We start from the raw sequence: 17,043 nt of genomic DNA on the forward strand, positions 1-17,043 counted from the left end.
GCCTGGTTGTAGTTAAATTTGGGTTCTGAACTTTCGGATTGATTTGGGACGTTAGTGTTTCCTATGGTTATGTTTATGGGGAAGTGATCACTTCCTAGGGGGGCGTCGTGAACTTCCCATTGGGTACTTTGAGCTAAGTCTGCTGTACATATGGTTAGGTCGATAGCCGACATGTCTCTATTGTTTTTATCGTATCTGGTAGGTTGGTTGTTATTTAATAGTACTAAATTGTTTGTTTCTATCCATTCTGATATTAGTTTGCCGTGATTATCTAGTTTATCTCCCGTGCCCCAGGAAGGGTGGTGGGCGTTGAAGTCTCCTAGAAAGATGGTAGATTTGTTGCCTATCTTTTTGAGTATGTTTAGATCCTCCGGTTGGATTTTCTGTTGTTGCCAGTGGTAAATGTTTATGATGTTTATTTTTTGGTTTTTAAGGGTGATTTGGATACCATTGGCTTCTAGGTTTGGGGTGTTTATTTTGATTTCCTCGTAACTTATGTCTTCTCTAATCAGTATTAGTAGGCCACCTGATGCTCTAATTGTTTTGTTTTTAGGTCTATCATGTCTGACTATGTTGTAGTTTGGTAGGTAGAATTTGGATTTATTGGAGAATTTAGTTTCCTGGATGCACGCTATATGTGGTCCTTGTTTTAGTTTAAATCTAGCTTTTAATTCGTGGCTGTGGGAGTTAAGCCCGTCCGCATTCCACTGAAAGATATTTAGGCCTGTCATTATTTGGGCTTTTAGTGTTTGGAGATTATGGATTTATTGTTTGTTTGGATTGTCTATAGTCCTGCGGTTGCTGTTGAGTAGTTTGTAAGAAATTCCTTGTAACTTTGAGTGGTCAGTTTTAGGTTTAGGGCTACTTTGTGAAGATTTTTGGAGCTAGCCTCTGGGTTTATTTGTTTGAGCATGTAGGCCAGTAAGATTGTGATGTTGTTTAGTTTGGAAGTTATGGGGGTTTGGGGTTGAGATTGGATTTTGCGTTTGCGGTTTTTAAATTTTTTAGGTGCTGATCGGGTAATTTCAATTTCGTTTGCATTATCTTCAGTATCGTATTCGTCTTCGTCTATATTGCTTTGGTTTATCTCCTCACTCTCCATGGGGGTTGTTTGTGTGTTTGGTAGTGCTTGCGTGTGCGTGCTGGGTATGTCCATGGGTTGAGTGCTGTTTGTGTCTTCGGGTAGTGCTTGCTCGTGTGTGGTTGTTGTTGCCCTGGTGGCTGCGGGTTGTATGGTGTTGGGTAGGGTTGAGGCGTGTGAGGTGCGGTTTGTTTTGCTTGCGGGTGTGGATGCAGCGAGTGGCTGTGGTGTGGCGAAGGTTTGGGGTTTGCGTGGGTGGTGGTAGAGTGTGGTTGTTGCTTGGGGGATTACCTTGGGGATGCCATCCCATGGGGATTGTAGGTGTCGGTCGTTGTTTGGTTGCGGTGTGGGTAAGAGTGGATTGTTTGTATGCTGTGTTTGTTTTCTTGTTTGGAGTTTGGCCGAGTCAATGTCGATGTGTTTGTTGGCCTGTTGGGTGAGGGTGTGTCTGTGGGGACATTTGTTGGAGAGAGAGGAGTGATTAGTTGCTTTACAATGTATGCACCAGGGAGCGCAGGCTCCTGGGCATTGGGTTTGAGCACAAGTCCTACATTTGGTTTTTTTAAATGTACAGGTGTTAGCAGTATGATTGTATTGTAAACAGTTTGAGCATTGTTTTACTTGCTTAATGTAGGGTTTAACCTCTAGTTTAGTAGAAGCGCCGAAAGAGATGAAGTTTGGGGCTTGAGGGTATTTTTCTGATTTCTGAAAGTTTATGATAACAATTGGTGTGTTTGTAGTTTTGCCGTTTCTGTTTGAAGTTATTCTCCTGGTGCTGGTTATTTTGGGTTGAAGAAGGGTATGGTTATTTAGGTTGGCTTCATCTGTGTAAAGTGCTAAGTCTTCATCTGATTCCCTAGGATTTACTCTGATTACGCCTCTAGTATAAAGTTGCCAATTTGGGGTTTGATGGGTTACTGTGAATTGGAAGATCTCCGTTACTTTTTTAGCTAAGTTTAGTGATTCTAGGTCCGGAAAGATAATTTGGTATCCTTTGTGTGCCTCTCTGATTTTGTTGTATTGGATTTTTTGTTTTTTAAACCAGAGTCCTACTTTGTTAATTGAGAGTTCCTTAGTTAGATTTATGACGGGGCCTGCCGCGCAGAAGTAGAGGGCGAAGGTGACCAGTGATGCTGCTTGTGATGTGAATGAGGTGTTGGAAGAGTCCAGCTTCCGTTTTTTAGGGTTTGTGGTGGCTGCGGTCGATTCGGAAGTTTTTGGAGGGTTGACTGTGGTTTTGTTTCCGAAATCGTGTGGTATGAGGGTCTCGGGTGTCCGATCGGAGGTGTTGTGCGCCTCCGATGGTGTAGGAGTGTCAGTCTGGTGTATGTCTGCCTGGGTGACTGTGACTGTGCGTGTGTCGGACATGGTGAGCTTGTGTGAGAGAGTGTTTGTTGTGTTTGGGTTTTGTATGGGGGTATTTGTAGAGAGTGCCTGGGTGAGTTGTGTTTGACTGGTTTCTACTCTATATAGGGTTGGATTGGAGAGGTTGTTTGTTTAGGTTAAGAGATTTCTAAAGGTTTGTGGTTTTTAGTGGGCTTGGGTGTGAGATACTTTGGCCTAGTGTTGAAAGGGTGTGTTGTGATAGTAACGGATTGGCTTGGGTGGTGGTTTGTTTTAAGCTAGAGGTTTAGGTGGTTTGGTGTTTTAAGTTGGCTTGGGTGTGAGTAATTTTAACCTAAATTGTATGGGTGTGTTGTGATAGTTACCGGGGTGTTGCTCTTGGGCTGGCTAGCAGTGGGAACTGTGCTGGCTTGGGAGGCTTTGCTGGGTGAGGTTGGCTTGGTGGCTGGATGGCTTGGGTTGCTTCGTAGGCTGAAGAGGTGTTGCTAGCTTGGAGTACAAACTGCGAAATGTGGCTGATAGCTGCACGCTTACAAGCGCGTGTGCTTTTTCGTGTATTTGTATCCGAATAATCACTTCTTAATCAAGGAAAGTTTCAATTTCAACAATACAGTTAGGTAGTAAAAACATTTGGCTACATTTCGGTTACAATAGCAACGCTCACGGGTGAAGTTCAAAGCCACACGTGCTGTTTCCAATGAAGCGACCCAGTCTAAAATGTAGACATCGCTACTTTCAAAAGCACATTTTGAGCCTTGAGACTCAAGTTTATGCATTTTAAACGTTGCCTGTCAATTCTCAATATATCTAACTATGAAAGTAAAACACAACACTCATCAGTATTGCCTATGATAAGCTAGAACAAGCTTTCAAACAACGACAATGAAGCACGTTTTTCTGACGACTTCGCCATTTTGCAACAGAAAACATTTGACACTATATTTCTGGAGACATAATTTTGGTCACTTCAATTAGAGTTGAAACTAACTTTGTCATAACAAGTAAGTAACGGGGATTTTACTTTCAGGAAAACAGTCTAGTAAGACGAGGATCTCGGGACACAAGCAGCTAGGGCGCGAAGCCCCGAACAGTAACATATATACATTGGTGTTTAGATCACTCGATCGGTCGTCACAGATTAAGTCTTTTTGCCTGTCTTAATAGCACGATATTAGTAGGGGTCTTCGTCGTTTGGATGTTAATTTTACCAGAACAATATAGGCTACCATCCATCAACGAAAAGTGAATGTTTCAGACGAAAGGCCGGATCGAGTGAGCGAGTGTGCCGGGCCTCGTGTTAAACAGTGATCACATGTTTTTAGAACGGCTAGATTTTAATCCCTGTAAATATACATCATAAATCAACAAACACAACATGTCTACTGAACCCGCTGAAAACGCGAGCATGCTGTTTTCATGGCAATGTCTGTTTACCAATGTGTGGTGGCTATATGTAGCTAAAGTTTGCCGAAAAGCATTGTCTACGGCCATACCACGTTGAAAACACCGGTTCTCGTCCGATCACCGAAGTTAAGCAACGTCGGGCCCGGAGAGTACTTGGATGGGTGACCGCCTGGGAACACCGGGTGCAGTAGACATTTTTGCTGTGCGATTCCCACTTTTTTTCTTTTTCGACCATAAGGTGCACTTGCCACATTCACATCTGATGTAATCATACACTTTTATTTCCTTGTAAATGGCCCCACTCATGCATGTCTGCTCAAAGACATAGCTGCCAGCCATGTATTCTTACATACCTTTACAGAAAGGAATTTTCCACTATACATGTGATCATATTCAGTTGTCAGTTCACCCAACTCGTCAACTATTCTGAAGGCATGTACGTCCTTTTCGCCACATAAAGGTGTTTGCGTGCACCGATAATTGACTATTTTACTTACTTTCTTACTTTCAAAGCATGAATATATAATATATACATGTAAAATTATAATGTTGTTCGTGTTAAGTCTCGGCTCACATCTCTTTGCCTACACAGATAAGAAAAGGAGAAAGAGTTAGATCGTACAGAGCGCCTGTCAATAGGAGTTCACTGGCTTGCTGCTGGAAAATGTATTTTGAAAGCTGTGAGCAAGCTGATCACTGTTGACACGCTTTAAAAATATGAAAAAAAAACGACGCGACTGTGTGATAAACCAGCTATTTTATGTTCCCCGTTCTAGCTGATCGCTGGCAAACGTACTTTAGACTTATTAGAAAGTATTTCCATACATTTCTCTCGCCATACAACAGGTAGATGTGACATGTTGCAGGTAGGGGGCTAGGCGAAACGCACACGACCAAGGGCGCACAACTCTTGGCGCTCTATTTGAAAAGTCGTGCACAGGCGAGGCGTGTGTCGGTAAAACACCCCGTGGATGTCTGGCCTTTATCGCCGTTTTACACCTTTGAACACAACGTGCATGTGCAGCTACACACATAATAAAGTCTGCACTCAGGATATTATATATATCAACGACACTAATCGCCTCACTTTCCAACATACACCCATTTGGGGGGTTAATAAACAAGCATAACAACAGTCATTAGTGTGAAGACACACTACCCCACCCCCCCATCCCCCCCCCCCACACACAATAAAATCCCTGACATACCTTTATCAACATCACCTATGTGTGTTATGTGCGTGGTGGGTGTTGCTGCCACGTTATCTCTGTTATCACGAGAACCTGCACTTTATTACTGCTAATATACATATTTATTGTTTTGTTATCAGTGTTTTCAAGTTTTCTTTTGGGGTATTTGGATGGCCCTGAAAAGGGCCTTTGGACCACAGAAATGTGGAGCGAAGGCGTGACAATGAGAGCTTAAGCCTTCTTTGGCTTGACTGCCTTCTTCTTGGGGGTCTTGACCTTCTTGGGTTTGGCTGCTGCCTTCTTGGGCTTGGCTGCAGCCTTCACCTTCTTTGGTGACTTAGCGGCCTTCTTAGCGGCTGTTTTGGGTTTCTTGGCAGCAGCTGGCTTCTTGACTTTCTTGGGGGATTTGGCAGCCTTCTTTGGTTTGGCAGCTGCCTTAGCCTTCTTGGGTTTTTCGTCTTTCTTTGCCTCGCCAAGACGGAATGATCCAGCGGCTCCAGTTCCCTTTGATTGCTTCAGTGCGCCGTTCTTGACTCCATTTTTCAAAGCAGTCTTGATGCGAGCATTGATGGCCACCTGGTTGTCACCAACCTTGTAGTTGGCCAAGATGTATTTCAGAACAGCCTGTCGGGAAGAACCACCCCTCTCCTTCAGGGTTGAAATAGCTTTCTTGATCATCTCCAAATAGGTAGGATGTGCGGCAGCCTTCTTAGGCTTGGCAGCAGCCTTCTTCTTGGGAGTCTTGACAACAGCGGGGGCAGCAGCAGCATCAGCCATAGTGGTAAGTTTGAGTGGTAAAAATTCACGTCAGCTACGAGAGAAGCACAGAGAGCGAATGACACTTCCCCACAGACAGCCCGGCTGATACTCCGGAGGCGCGGACGTCGGAGGAGACACCCTGCTTGTTGTGGCTGATAGCTGCACGCTTACAAGCGCGTGTGCTTTTTCGTGTATTTGTATCCGAATAATCACTTCTTAATCAAGGAAAGTTTCAATTTCAACAATACAGTTAGGTAGTAAAAACATTTGGCTACATTTCGGTTACAATAGCAACGCTCACGGGTGAAGTTCAAAGCCACACGTGCTGTTTCCAATGAAGCGACCAAGTCTAAAATGTAGACATCGCTACTTTCAAAAGCACATTTTTAGCCTTGAGACTCAAGTTTATGCATTTTAAACGTTGCCTGTCAATTCTCAATATATATAACTATGAAAGTAAAACACAACACTCATCAGTATTGCCTATGATAAGCTAGAACAAGCTTTCAAACAACGACAATGAAGCACGTTTTTCTGACGACTTCGCCATTTTGCAACAGAAAACATTTGACACTATATTTCTGGAGACATAATTTTGGTCACTTCAATTAGAGTTGAAACTAACTTTGTCATAACAAGTAAGTAACGGGGATTTTACTTTCAGGAAAACAGTCTAGTAAGACGAGGATCTCGGGACACAAGCAGCTAGGGCGCGAAGCCCCGAACAGTAACATATATACATTGGTGTTTAGATCACTCGATCGGTCGTCACAGATTAAGTCTTTTTGCCTGTCTTAATAGCACGATATTAGTAGGGGTCTTCGTCGTTTGGATGTTAATTTTACCAGAACAATATAGGCTACCATCCATCAACGAAAAGTGAATGTTTCAGACGAAAGGCCGGATCGAGTGAGCGAGTGTGCCGGGCCTCGTGTTAAACAGTGATCACATGTTTTTAGAACGGCTAGATTTTAATCCCTGTAAATATACATCATAAATCAACAAACACAACATGTCTACTGAACCCGCTGAAAACGCGAGCATGCTGTTTTCATGGCAATGTCTGTTTACCAATGTGTGGTGGCTATATGTAGCTAAAGTTTGCCGACAAGCATTGTCTACGGCCATACCACGTTGAAAACACCGGTTCTCGTCCGATCACCGAAGTTAAGCAACGTCGGGCCCGGAGAGTACTTGGATGGGTGACCGCCTGGGAACACCGGGTGCAGTAGACATTTTTGCTGTGCGATTCCCACTTTTTTTCTTTTTCGACCATAAGGTGCACTTGCCTCATTCACATCTGATGTAATCATACACTTTTATTTCCTTGTAAATGGCCCCACTCATGCATGTCTGCTCAAAGACATAGCTGCCAGCCATGTATTCTTACATACCTTTACAGAAAGGAATTTTCCACTATACATGTGATCATATTCAGTTGTCAGTTCACCCAACTCGTCAACTATTCTGAAGGCATGTACGTCCTTTTCGCCACATAAAGGTGTTTGCGTGCACCGATAATTGACTATTTTACTTACTTTCTTACTTTCAAAGCATGAATATATAATATATACATGTAAAATTATAATGTTGTTCGTGTTAAGTCTCGGCTCACATCTCTTTGCCTACACAGATAAGAAAAGGAGAAAGAGTTAGATCGTACAGAGCGCCTGTCAATAGGAGTTCACTGGCTTGCTGCTGGAAAATGTATTTTGAAAGCTGTGAGCAAGCTGATCACTGTTGACACGCTTTAAAAATATGAAAAAAAAACGACGCGACTGTGTGATAAACCAGCTATTTTATGTTCCCCGTTCTAGCTGATCGCTGGCAAACGTACTTTAGACTTATTAGAAAGTATTTCCATACATTTCTCTCGCCATACAACAGGTAGATGTGACATGTTGCAGGTAGGGGGCTAGGCGAAACGCACACGACCAAGGGCGCACAACTCTTGGCGCTCTATTTGAAAAGTCGTGCACAGGCGAGGCGTGTGTCGGTAAAACACCCCGTGGATGTCTGGCCTTTATCGCCGTTTTACACCTTTGAACACAACGTGCATGTGCAGCTACACACATAGGAAGTCTGCACTCAGGATATTATATATATCAACGACACTAATCGCCTCACTTTCCAACATACACCCATTTGGGGGGTTAATAAACAAGCATAACAACAGTCATTAGTGTGAAGACACACTACCCCACCCCCCCATCCCCCCCCACACACACAATAAAATCCCTGACATACCTTTATCAACATCACCTATGTGTGTTATGTGCGTGGTGGGTGTTGCTGCCACGTTATCTCTGTTATCACGAGAACCTGCACTTTATTACTGCTAATATACATATTTATTGTTTTGTTATCAGTGTTTTCAAGTTTTCTTTTGGGGTATTTGGATGGCCCTGAAAAGGGCCTTTGGACCACAGAAATGTGGAGCGAAGGCGTGACAATGAGAGCTTAAGCCTTCTTTGGCTTGACTGCCTTTTTCTTGGGGGTCTTGACCTTCTTGGGTTTGGCTGCTGCCTTCTTGGGTGTCTTCGCCTTCTTGGGCTTGGCTGCAGCCTTCACCTTCTTTGGTGACTTAGCGGCCTTCTTAGCGGCTGTTTTGGGTTTCTTGGCAGCAGCTGGCTTCTTGACTTTCTTGGGGGATTTGGCAGCCTTCTTTGGTTTGGCAGCTGCCTTAGCCTTCTTGGGCTTTTCGTCTTTCTTTGCCTCGCCAAGACGGAATGATCCAGCGGCTCCAGTTCCCTTTGATTGCTTCAGTGCGCCGTTCTTGACTCCATTTTTCAAAGCAGTCTTGATGCGAGCATTGATGGCCACCTGGTTGTCACCAACCTTGTAGTTGGCCAAGATGTATTTCAGAACAGCCTGTCGGGAAGAACCACCCCTCTCCTTCAGGGTTGAAATAGCTTTCTTGATCATCTCCAAATAGGTAGGATGTGCGGCAGCCTTCTTAGGCTTGGCAGCAGCCTTCTTCTTGGGAGTCTTGACAACAGCGGGGGCAGCAGCAGCATCAGCCATAGTGGTAAGTTTGAGTGGTAAAAATTCACGTCAGCTACGAGAGAAGCACAGAGAGCGAATGACACTTCCCCACAGACAGCCCGGCTGATACTCCGGAGGCGCGGACGTCGGAGGAGACACCCTGCTTGTTGTGGCTGATAGCTGCACGCTTACAAGCGCGTGTGCTTTTTCGTGTATTTGTATCCGAATAATCACTTCTTAATCAAGGAAAGTTTCAATTTCAACAATACAGTTAGGTAGTAAAAACATTTGGCTACATTTCGGTTACAATAGCAACGCTCACGGGTGAAGTTCAAAGCCACACGTGCTGTTTCCAATGAAGCGACCAAGTCTAAAATGTAGACATCGCTACTTTCAAAAGCACATTTTTAGCCTTGAGACTCAAGTTTATGCATTTTAAACGTTGCCTGTCAATTCTCAATATATCTAACTATGAAAGTAAAACACAACACTCATCAGTATTGCCTATGATAAGCTAGAACAAGCTTTCAAACAACGACAATGAAGCACGTTTTTCTGACGACTTCGCCATTTTGCAACAGAAAACATTTGACACTATATTTCTGGAGACATAATTTTGGTCACTTCAATTAGAGTTGAAACTAACTTTGTCATAACAAGTAAGTAACGGGGATTTTACTTTCAGGAAAACAGTCTAGTAAGACGAGGATCTCGGGACACAAGCAGCTAGGGCGCGAAGCCCCGAACAGTAACATATATACATTGGTGTTTAGATCACTCGATCGGTCGTCACAGATTAAGTCTTTTTGCCTGTCTTAATAGCACGATATTAGTAGGGGTCTTCGTCGTTTGGATGTTAATTTTACCAGAACAATATAGGCTACCATCCATCAACGAAAAGTGAATGTTTCAGACGAAAGGCCGGATCGAGTGAGCGAGTGTGCCGGGCCTCGTGTTAAACAGTGATCACATGTTTTTAGAACGGCTAGATTTTAATCCCTGTAAATATACATCATAAATGAACAAACACAACATGTCTACTGAACCCGCTGAAAACGCGAGCATGCTGTTTTCATGGCAATGTCTGTTTACCAATGTGTGGTGGCTATTTGTAGCTAAAGTTTGCCGACAAGCATTGTCTACGGCCATACCACGTTGAAAACACCGGTTCTCGTCCGATCACCGAAGTTAAGCAACGTCGGGCCCGGAGAGTACTTGGATGGGTGACCGCCTGGGAACACCGGGTGCAGTAGACATTTTTGCTGTGCGATTCCCACTTTTTTTCTTTTTCGACCATAAGGTGCACTTGCCTCATTCACATCTGATGTAATCATACACTTTTATTTCCTTGTAAATGGCCCCACTCATGCATGTCTGCTCAAAGACATAGCTGCCAGCCATGTATTCTTACATACCTTTACAGAAAGGAATTTTCCACTATACATGTGATCATATTCAGTTGTCAGTTCACCCAACTCGTCAACTATTCTGAAGGCATGTACGTCCTTTTCGCCACATAAAGGTGTTTGCGTGCACCGATAATTGACTATTTTACTTACTTTCTTACTTTCAAACCATGAATATATAATATATACATGTAAAATTATAATGTTGTTCGTGTTAAGTCTCGGCTCACATCTCTTTGCCTACACAGATAAGAAAAGGAGAAAGAGTTAGATCGTACAGAGCGCCTGTCAATAGGAGTTCACTGGCTTGCTGCTGGAAAATGTATTTTGAAAGCTGTGAGCAAGCTGATCACTGTTGACACGCTTTAAAAATATGAAAAAAAAACGACGCGACTGTGTGATAAACCAGCTATTTTATGTTCCCCGTTCTAGCTGATCGCTGGCAAACGTACTTTAGACTTATTAGAAAGTATTTCCATACATTTCTCTCGCCATACAACAGGTAGATGTGACATGTTGCAGGTAGGGGGCTAGGCGAAACGCACACGACCAAGGGCGCACAACTCTTGGCGCTCTATTTGAAAAGTCGTGCACAGGCGAGGCGTGTGTCGGTAAAACACCCCGTGGATGTCTGGCCTTTATCGCCGTTTTACACCTTTGAACACAACGTGCATGTGCAGCTACACACATAGGAAGTCTGCACTCAGGATATTATATATATCAACGACACTAATCGCCTCACTTTCCAACATACACCCATTTGGGGGGTTAATAAACAAGCATAACAACAGTCATTAGTGTGAAGACACACTACCCCACCCCCCCCCCACACACACAATAAAATCCCTGACATACCTTTATCAACATCACCTATGTGTGTTATGTGCGTGGTGGGTGTTGCTGCCACGTTATCTCTGTTATCACGAGAACCTGCACTTTATTACTGCTAATATACATATTTATTGTTTTGTTATCAGTGTTTTCAAGTTTTCTTTTGGGGTATTTGGATGGCCCTGAAAAGGGCCTTTGGACCACAGAAATGTGGAGCGAAGGCGTGACAATGAGAGCTTAAGCCTTCTTTGGCTTGACTGCCTTCTTCTTGGGGGTCTTGACCTTCTTGGGTTTGGCTGCTGCCTTCTTGGGTGTCTTCGCCTTCTTGGGCTTGGCTGCAGCCTTCACCTTCTTTGGTGACTTAGCGGCCTTCTTAGCGGCTGTTTTGGGTTTCTTGGCAGCAGCTGGCTTCTTGACTTTCTTGGGGGATTTGGCAGCCTTCTTTGGTTTGGCAGCTGCCTTAGCCTTCTTGGGTTTTTCGTCTTTCTTTGCCTCGCCAAGACGGAATGATCCAGCGGCTCCAGTTCCCTTTGATTGCTTCAGTGCGCCGTTCTTGACTCCATTTTTCAAAGCAGTCTTGATGCGAGCATTGATGGCCACCTGGTTGTCACCAACCTTGTAGTTGGCCAAGATGTATTTCAGAACAGCCTGTCGGGAAGAACCACCCCTCTCCTTCAGGGTTGAAATAGCTTTCTTGATCATCTCCAAATAGGTAGGATGTGCGGCAGCCTTCTTAGGCTTGGCAGCAGCCTTCTTCTTGGGAGTCTTGACAACAGCGGGGGCAGCAGCAGCATCAGCCATAGTGGTAAGTTTGAGTGGTAAAAATTCACGTCAGCTACGAGAGAAGCACAGAGAGCGAATGACACTTCCCCACAGACAGCCCGGCTGATACTCCGGAGGCGCGGACGTCGGAGGAGACACCCTGCTTGTTGTGGCTGATAGCTGCACGCTTACAAGCGCGTGTGCTTTTTCGTGTATTTGTATCCGAATAATCACTTCTTAATCAAGGAAAGTTTCAATTTCAACAATACAGTTAGGTAGTAAAAACATTTGGCTACATTTCGGTTACAATAGCAACGCTCACGGGTGAAGTTCAAAGCCACACGTGCTGTTTCCAATGAAGCGACCAAGTCTAAAATGTAGACATCGCTACTTTCAAAAGCACATTTTTAGCCTTGAGACTCAAGTTTATGCATTTTAAACGTTGCCTGTCAATTCTCAATATATCTAACTATGAAAGTAAAACACAACACTCATCAGTATTGCCTATGATAAGCTAGAACAAGCTTTCAAACAACGACAATGAAGCACGTTTTTCTGACGACTTCGCCATTTTGCAACAGAAAACATTTGACACTATATTTCTGGAGACATAATTTTGGTCACTTCAATTAGAGTTGAAACTAACTTTGTCATAACAAGTAAGTAACGGGGATTTTACTTTCAGGAAAACAGTCTAGTAAGACGAGGATCTCGGGACACAAGCAGCTAGGGCGCGAAGCCCCGAACAGTAACATATATACATTGGTGTTTAGATCACTCGATCGGTCGTCACAGATTAAGTCTTTTTGCCTGTCTTAATAGCACGATATTAGTAGGGGTCTTCGTCGTTTGGATGTTAATTTAACCAGAACAATATAGGCTACCATCCATCAACGAAAAGTGAATGTTTCAGACGAAAGGCCGGATCGAGTGAGCGAGTGTGCCGGGCCTCGTGTTAAACAGTGATCACATGTTTTTAGAACGGCTAGATTTTAATCCCTGTAAATATACATCATAAATCAACAAACACAACATGTCTACTGAACCCGCTGAAAACGCGAGCATGCTGTTTTCATGGCAATGTCTGTTTACCAATGTGTGGTGGCTATATGTAGCTAAAGTTTGCCGACAAGCATTGTCTATGGCCATACCACGTTGAAAACACCGGTTCTCGTCCGATCACCGAAGTTAAACAACGTCGGGCCCGGAGAGTACTTGGATGGGTGACCGCCTGGGAACACCGGGTGCAGTAGACATTTTTGCTGTGCGATTCCCACTTTTTTTCTTTTTCGACCATAAGGTGCACTTGCCTCATTCACATCTGATGTAATCATACACTTTTATTTCCTTGTAAATGGCCCCACTCATGCATGTCTGCTCAAAGACATAGCTGCCAGCCATGTATTCTTACATACCTTTACAGAAAGGAATTTTCCACTATACATGTGATCATATTCAGTTGTCAGTTCACCCAACTCGTCAACTATTCTGAAGGCATGTACGTCCTTTTCGCCACATAAAGGTGTTTGCGTACACCGATAATTGACTATTTTACTTACTTTCTTACTTTCAAAGCATGAATATATAATATATACATGTAAAATTATAATGTTGTTCGTGTTAAGTCTCGGCTCACATCTCTTTGCCTACACAGATAAGAAAAGGAGAAAGAGTTAGATCGTACAGAGCGCCTGTCAATAGGAGTTCACTGGCTTGCTGCTGGAAAATGTATTTTGAAAGCTGTGAGCAAGCTGATCACTGTTGACACGCTTTAAAAATATGAAAAAAAAACGACGCGACTGTGTGATAAACCAGCTATTTTATGTTCCCCGTTCTAGCTGATCGCTGGCAAACGTACTTTAGACTTATTAGAAAGTATTTCCATACATTTCTCTCGCCATACAACAGGTAGATGTGACATGTTGCAGGTAGGGGGCTAGGCGAAACGCACACGACCAAGGGCGCACAACTCTTGGCGCTCTATTTGAAAAGTCGTGCACAGGCGAGGCGTGTGTCGGTAAAACACCCCGTGGATGTCTGGCCTTTATCGCCGTTTTACACCTTTGAACACAACGTGCATGTGCAGCTACACACATAGGAAGTCTGCACTCAGGATATTATATATATCAACGACACTAATCGCCTCACTTTCCAACATACACCCATTTGGGGGGTTAATAAACAAGCATAACAACAGTCATTAGTGTGAAGACACACTACCCCACCCCCCCATCCCCCCCCCCCCCACACACACAATAAAATCCCTGACATACCTTTATCAACATCACCTATGTGTGTTATGTGCGTGGTGGGTGTTGCTGCCACGTTATCTCTGTTATCACGAGAACCTGCACTTTATTACTGCTAATATACATATTTATTGTTTTGTTATCAGTGTTTTCAAGTTTTCTTTTGGGGTATTTGGATGGCCCTGAAAAGGGCCTTTGGACCACAGAAATGTGGAGCGAAGGCGTGACAATGAGAGCTTAAGCCTTCTTTGGCTTGACTGCCTTCTTCTTGGGGGTCTTGACCTTCTTGGGTTTGGCTGCTGCCTTCTTGGGTGTCTTCGCCTTCTTGGGCTTGGCTGCAGCCTTCACCTTCTTTGGTGACTTAGCGGCCTTCTTAGCGGCTGTTTTGGGTTTCTTGGCAGCAGCTGGCTTCTTGACTTTCTTGGGGGATTTGGCAGCCTTCTTTGGTTTTGCAGCTGCCTTAGCCTTCTTGGGTTTTTCGTCTTTCTTTGCCTCGCCAAGACGGAATGATCCAGCGGCTCCAGTTCCCTTTGATTGCTTCAGTGCGCCGTTCTTGACTCCATTTTTCAAAGCAGTCTTGATGCGAGCATTGATGGCCACCTGGTTGTCACCAACCTTGTAGTTGGCCAAGATGTATTTCAGAACAGCCTGTCGGGAAGAACCACCCCTCTCCTTCAGGGTTGAAATAGCTTTCTTGATCATCTCCAAATAGGTAGGATGTGCGGCAGCCTTCTTAGGCTTGGCAGCAGCCTTCTTCTTGGGAGTCTTGACAACAGCGGGGGCAGCAGCAGCATCAGCCATAGTGGTAAGTTTGAGTGGTAAAAATTCACGTCAGCTACGAGAGAAGCACAGAGAGCGAATGACACTTCCCCACAGACAGCCCGGCTGATACTCCGGAGGCGCGGACGTCGGAGGAGACACCCTGCTTGTTGTGGCTGATAGCTGCACGCTTACAAGCGCGTGTGCTTTTTCGTGTATTTGTATCCGAATAATCACTTCTTAATCAAGGAAAGTTTCAATTTCAACAATACAGTTAGGTAGTAAAAACATTTGGCTACATTTCGGTTACAATAGCAACGCTCACGGGTGAAGTTCAAAGCCACACGTGCTGTTTCCAATGAAGCGACCCAGTCTAAAATGTAGACATCGCTACTTTCAAAAGCACATTTTTAGCCTTGAGACTCAAGTTTATGCATTTTAAACGTTGCCTGTCAATTCTCAATATATCTAACTATGAAAGTAAAACACAACACTCATCAGTATTGCCTATGATAAGCTAGAACAAGCTTTCAAACAACGACAATGAAGCACGTTTTTCTGACGACTTCGCCATTTTGCAACAGAAAACATTTGACACTATATTTCTGGAGACATAATTTTGGTCACTTCAATTAGAGTTGAAACTAACTTTGTCATAACAAGTAAGTAACGGGGATTTTACTTTCAGGAAAACAGTCTAGTAAGACGAGGATCTCGGGACACAAGCAGCTAGGGCGCGAAGCCCCGAACAGTAACATATATACATTGGTGTTTAGATCACTCGATCGGTCGTCACAGATTAAGTCTTTTTGCCTGTCTTAATAGCACGATATTAGTAGGGGTCTTCGTCGTTTGGATGTTAATTTTACCAGAACAATATAGGCTACCATCCATCAACGAAAAGTGAATGTTTCAGACGAAAGGCCGGATCGAGTGAGCGAGTGTGCCGGGCCTCGTGTTAAACAGTGATCACATGTTTTTAGAACGGCTAGATTTTAATCCCTGTAAATATACATCATAAATGAACAAACACAACATGTCTACTGAACCCGCTGAAAACGCGAGCATGCTGTTTTCATGGCAATGTCTGTTTACCAATGTGTGGTGGCTATATGTAGCTAAAGTTTGCCGACAAGCATTGTCTACGGCCATACCACGTTGAAAACACCGGTTCTCGTCCGATCACCGAAGTTAAGCAACGTCGGGCCCGGAGAGTACTTGGATGGGTGACCGCCTGGGAACACCGGGTGCAGTAGACATTTTTGCTGTGCGATTCCCACTTTTTTTCTTTTTCGACCATAAGGTGCACTTGCCTCATTCACATCTGATGTAATCATACACTTTTATTTCCTTGTAAATGGCCCCACTCATGCATGTCTGCTCAAAGACATAGCTGCCAGCCATGTATTCTTACATACCTTTACAGAAAGGAATTTTCCACTAGACATGTGATCATATTCAGTTGTCAGTTCACCCAACTCGTCAACTATTCTGAAGGCATGTACGTCCTTTTCGCCACATAAAGGTGTTTGCGTGCACCGATAATTGACTATTTTACTTACTTTCTTACTTTCAAAGCATGAATATATAATATATACATGTAAAATTATAATGTTGTTCGTGTTAAGTCTCGGCTCACATCTCTTTGCCTACACAGATAAGAAAAGGAGAAAGAGTTAGATCGTACAGAGCGCCTGTCAATAGGAGTTCACTGGCTTGCTGCTGGAAAATGTATTTTGAAAGCTGTGAGCAAGCTGATCACTGTTGACACGCTTTAAAAATATGAAAAAAAAACGACGCGACTGTGTGATAAACCAGCTATTTTATGTTCCCCGTTCTAGCTGATCGCTGGCAAACGTACTTTAGACTTATTAGAAAGTATTTCCATACATTTCTCTCGCCATACAACAGGTAGATGTGACATGTTGCAGGTAGGGGGCTAGGCGAAACGCACACGACCAAGGGCGCACAACTCTTGGCGCTCTATTTGAAAAGTCGTGCACAGGCGAGGCGTGTGTCGGTAAAACACCCCGTGGATGTCTGGCCTTTATTGCCGTTTTACACCTTTGAACACAACGTGCATGTGCAGCTACACACATAGGAAGTCTGCACTCAGGATATTATATATATCAACGACACTAATCGCCTCACTTTCCAACATACACCCATTTGGGGGGTTAATAAACAAGCATAACAACAGTCATTAGTGTGAAGACACACTACCCCACCCCCCCATCCCCCCCCATCCCCCCCCATCCCCCCCCACACACACA

At 43.9% G+C, this 17,043-nt stretch overlaps 4 protein-coding genes and 5 non-coding genes across 9 annotated transcripts; 5 read left to right on the plus strand and 4 right to left on the minus strand.

The window, feature by feature from the left end:
* Positions 1-3,904: 3,904 nt before the first annotated feature.
* Positions 3,905-4,023, plus strand: LOC124127858. Its single transcript, XR_006860080.1, has one exon. It is a non-coding gene; the product is annotated as a 5S ribosomal RNA (ribosomal RNA).
* Positions 4,024-5,250: 1,227 nt separating this feature from the next.
* Positions 5,251-5,796, minus strand: LOC125373436 (histone H1-delta-like). The gene has a single exon (XM_048384504.1). It carries the CDS (start codon positions 5,794-5,796, stop codon positions 5,251-5,253), a length of 546 nt encoding a protein of 181 aa, XP_048240461.1.
* Positions 5,797-6,894: 1,098 nt separating this feature from the next.
* Positions 6,895-7,013, plus strand: LOC124127854. Its single transcript, XR_006860078.1, has one exon. It is a non-coding gene; the product is annotated as a 5S ribosomal RNA (ribosomal RNA).
* A 1,225-nt stretch (positions 7,014-8,238) lies between these two features.
* On the minus strand, positions 8,239-8,802 carry LOC125372867 (histone 24-like). The gene has a single exon (XM_048383550.1). It carries the CDS (start codon positions 8,800-8,802, stop codon positions 8,239-8,241), a length of 564 nt encoding a protein of 187 aa, XP_048239507.1.
* A 1,098-nt stretch (positions 8,803-9,900) lies between these two features.
* LOC125373616 lies at positions 9,901-10,019 on the plus strand. The gene has a single exon (XR_007218456.1). It is a non-coding gene; the product is annotated as a 5S ribosomal RNA (ribosomal RNA).
* A 1,218-nt stretch (positions 10,020-11,237) lies between these two features.
* Positions 11,238-11,801, minus strand: LOC125372866 (histone 24-like). Its single transcript, XM_048383549.1, has one exon. It carries the CDS (start codon positions 11,799-11,801, stop codon positions 11,238-11,240), a length of 564 nt encoding a protein of 187 aa, XP_048239506.1.
* Positions 11,802-12,899: 1,098 nt separating this feature from the next.
* LOC125373580 lies at positions 12,900-13,018 on the plus strand. Its single transcript, XR_007218423.1, has one exon. It is a non-coding gene; the product is annotated as a 5S ribosomal RNA (ribosomal RNA).
* Positions 13,019-14,248: 1,230 nt separating this feature from the next.
* LOC125372869 (histone 24-like) lies at positions 14,249-14,812 on the minus strand. Its single transcript, XM_048383551.1, has one exon. It carries the CDS (start codon positions 14,810-14,812, stop codon positions 14,249-14,251), a length of 564 nt encoding a protein of 187 aa, XP_048239508.1.
* Positions 14,813-15,910: 1,098 nt separating this feature from the next.
* On the plus strand, positions 15,911-16,029 carry LOC125373617. The gene has a single exon (XR_007218457.1). It is a non-coding gene; the product is annotated as a 5S ribosomal RNA (ribosomal RNA).
* The last annotated feature ends 1,014 nt before the right edge of the window (positions 16,030-17,043 follow it).

The sequence above is a fragment of the Haliotis rufescens genome, unplaced genomic scaffold (genome assembly GCF_023055435.1).
Source record: "Haliotis rufescens isolate VD_foot unplaced genomic scaffold, xgHalRufe1.0.p SCAF_5, whole genome shotgun sequence".
Lineage (NCBI taxonomy): Eukaryota > Metazoa > Mollusca > Gastropoda > Lepetellida > Haliotidae > Haliotis > Haliotis rufescens.

Coding starts and splice junctions, on each gene's coding strand:
- LOC125373436 (XM_048384504.1), bottom strand. CDS start 5,796: ATGGCTGATGCTGCTGCTGCCCCCGCTGTTGTCAAGACTCCCAAGAAG.
- LOC125372867 (XM_048383550.1), bottom strand. CDS start 8,802: ATGGCTGATGCTGCTGCTGCCCCCGCTGTTGTCAAGACTCCCAAGAAG.
- LOC125372866 (XM_048383549.1), bottom strand. CDS start 11,801: ATGGCTGATGCTGCTGCTGCCCCCGCTGTTGTCAAGACTCCCAAGAAG.
- LOC125372869 (XM_048383551.1), bottom strand. CDS start 14,812: ATGGCTGATGCTGCTGCTGCCCCCGCTGTTGTCAAGACTCCCAAGAAG.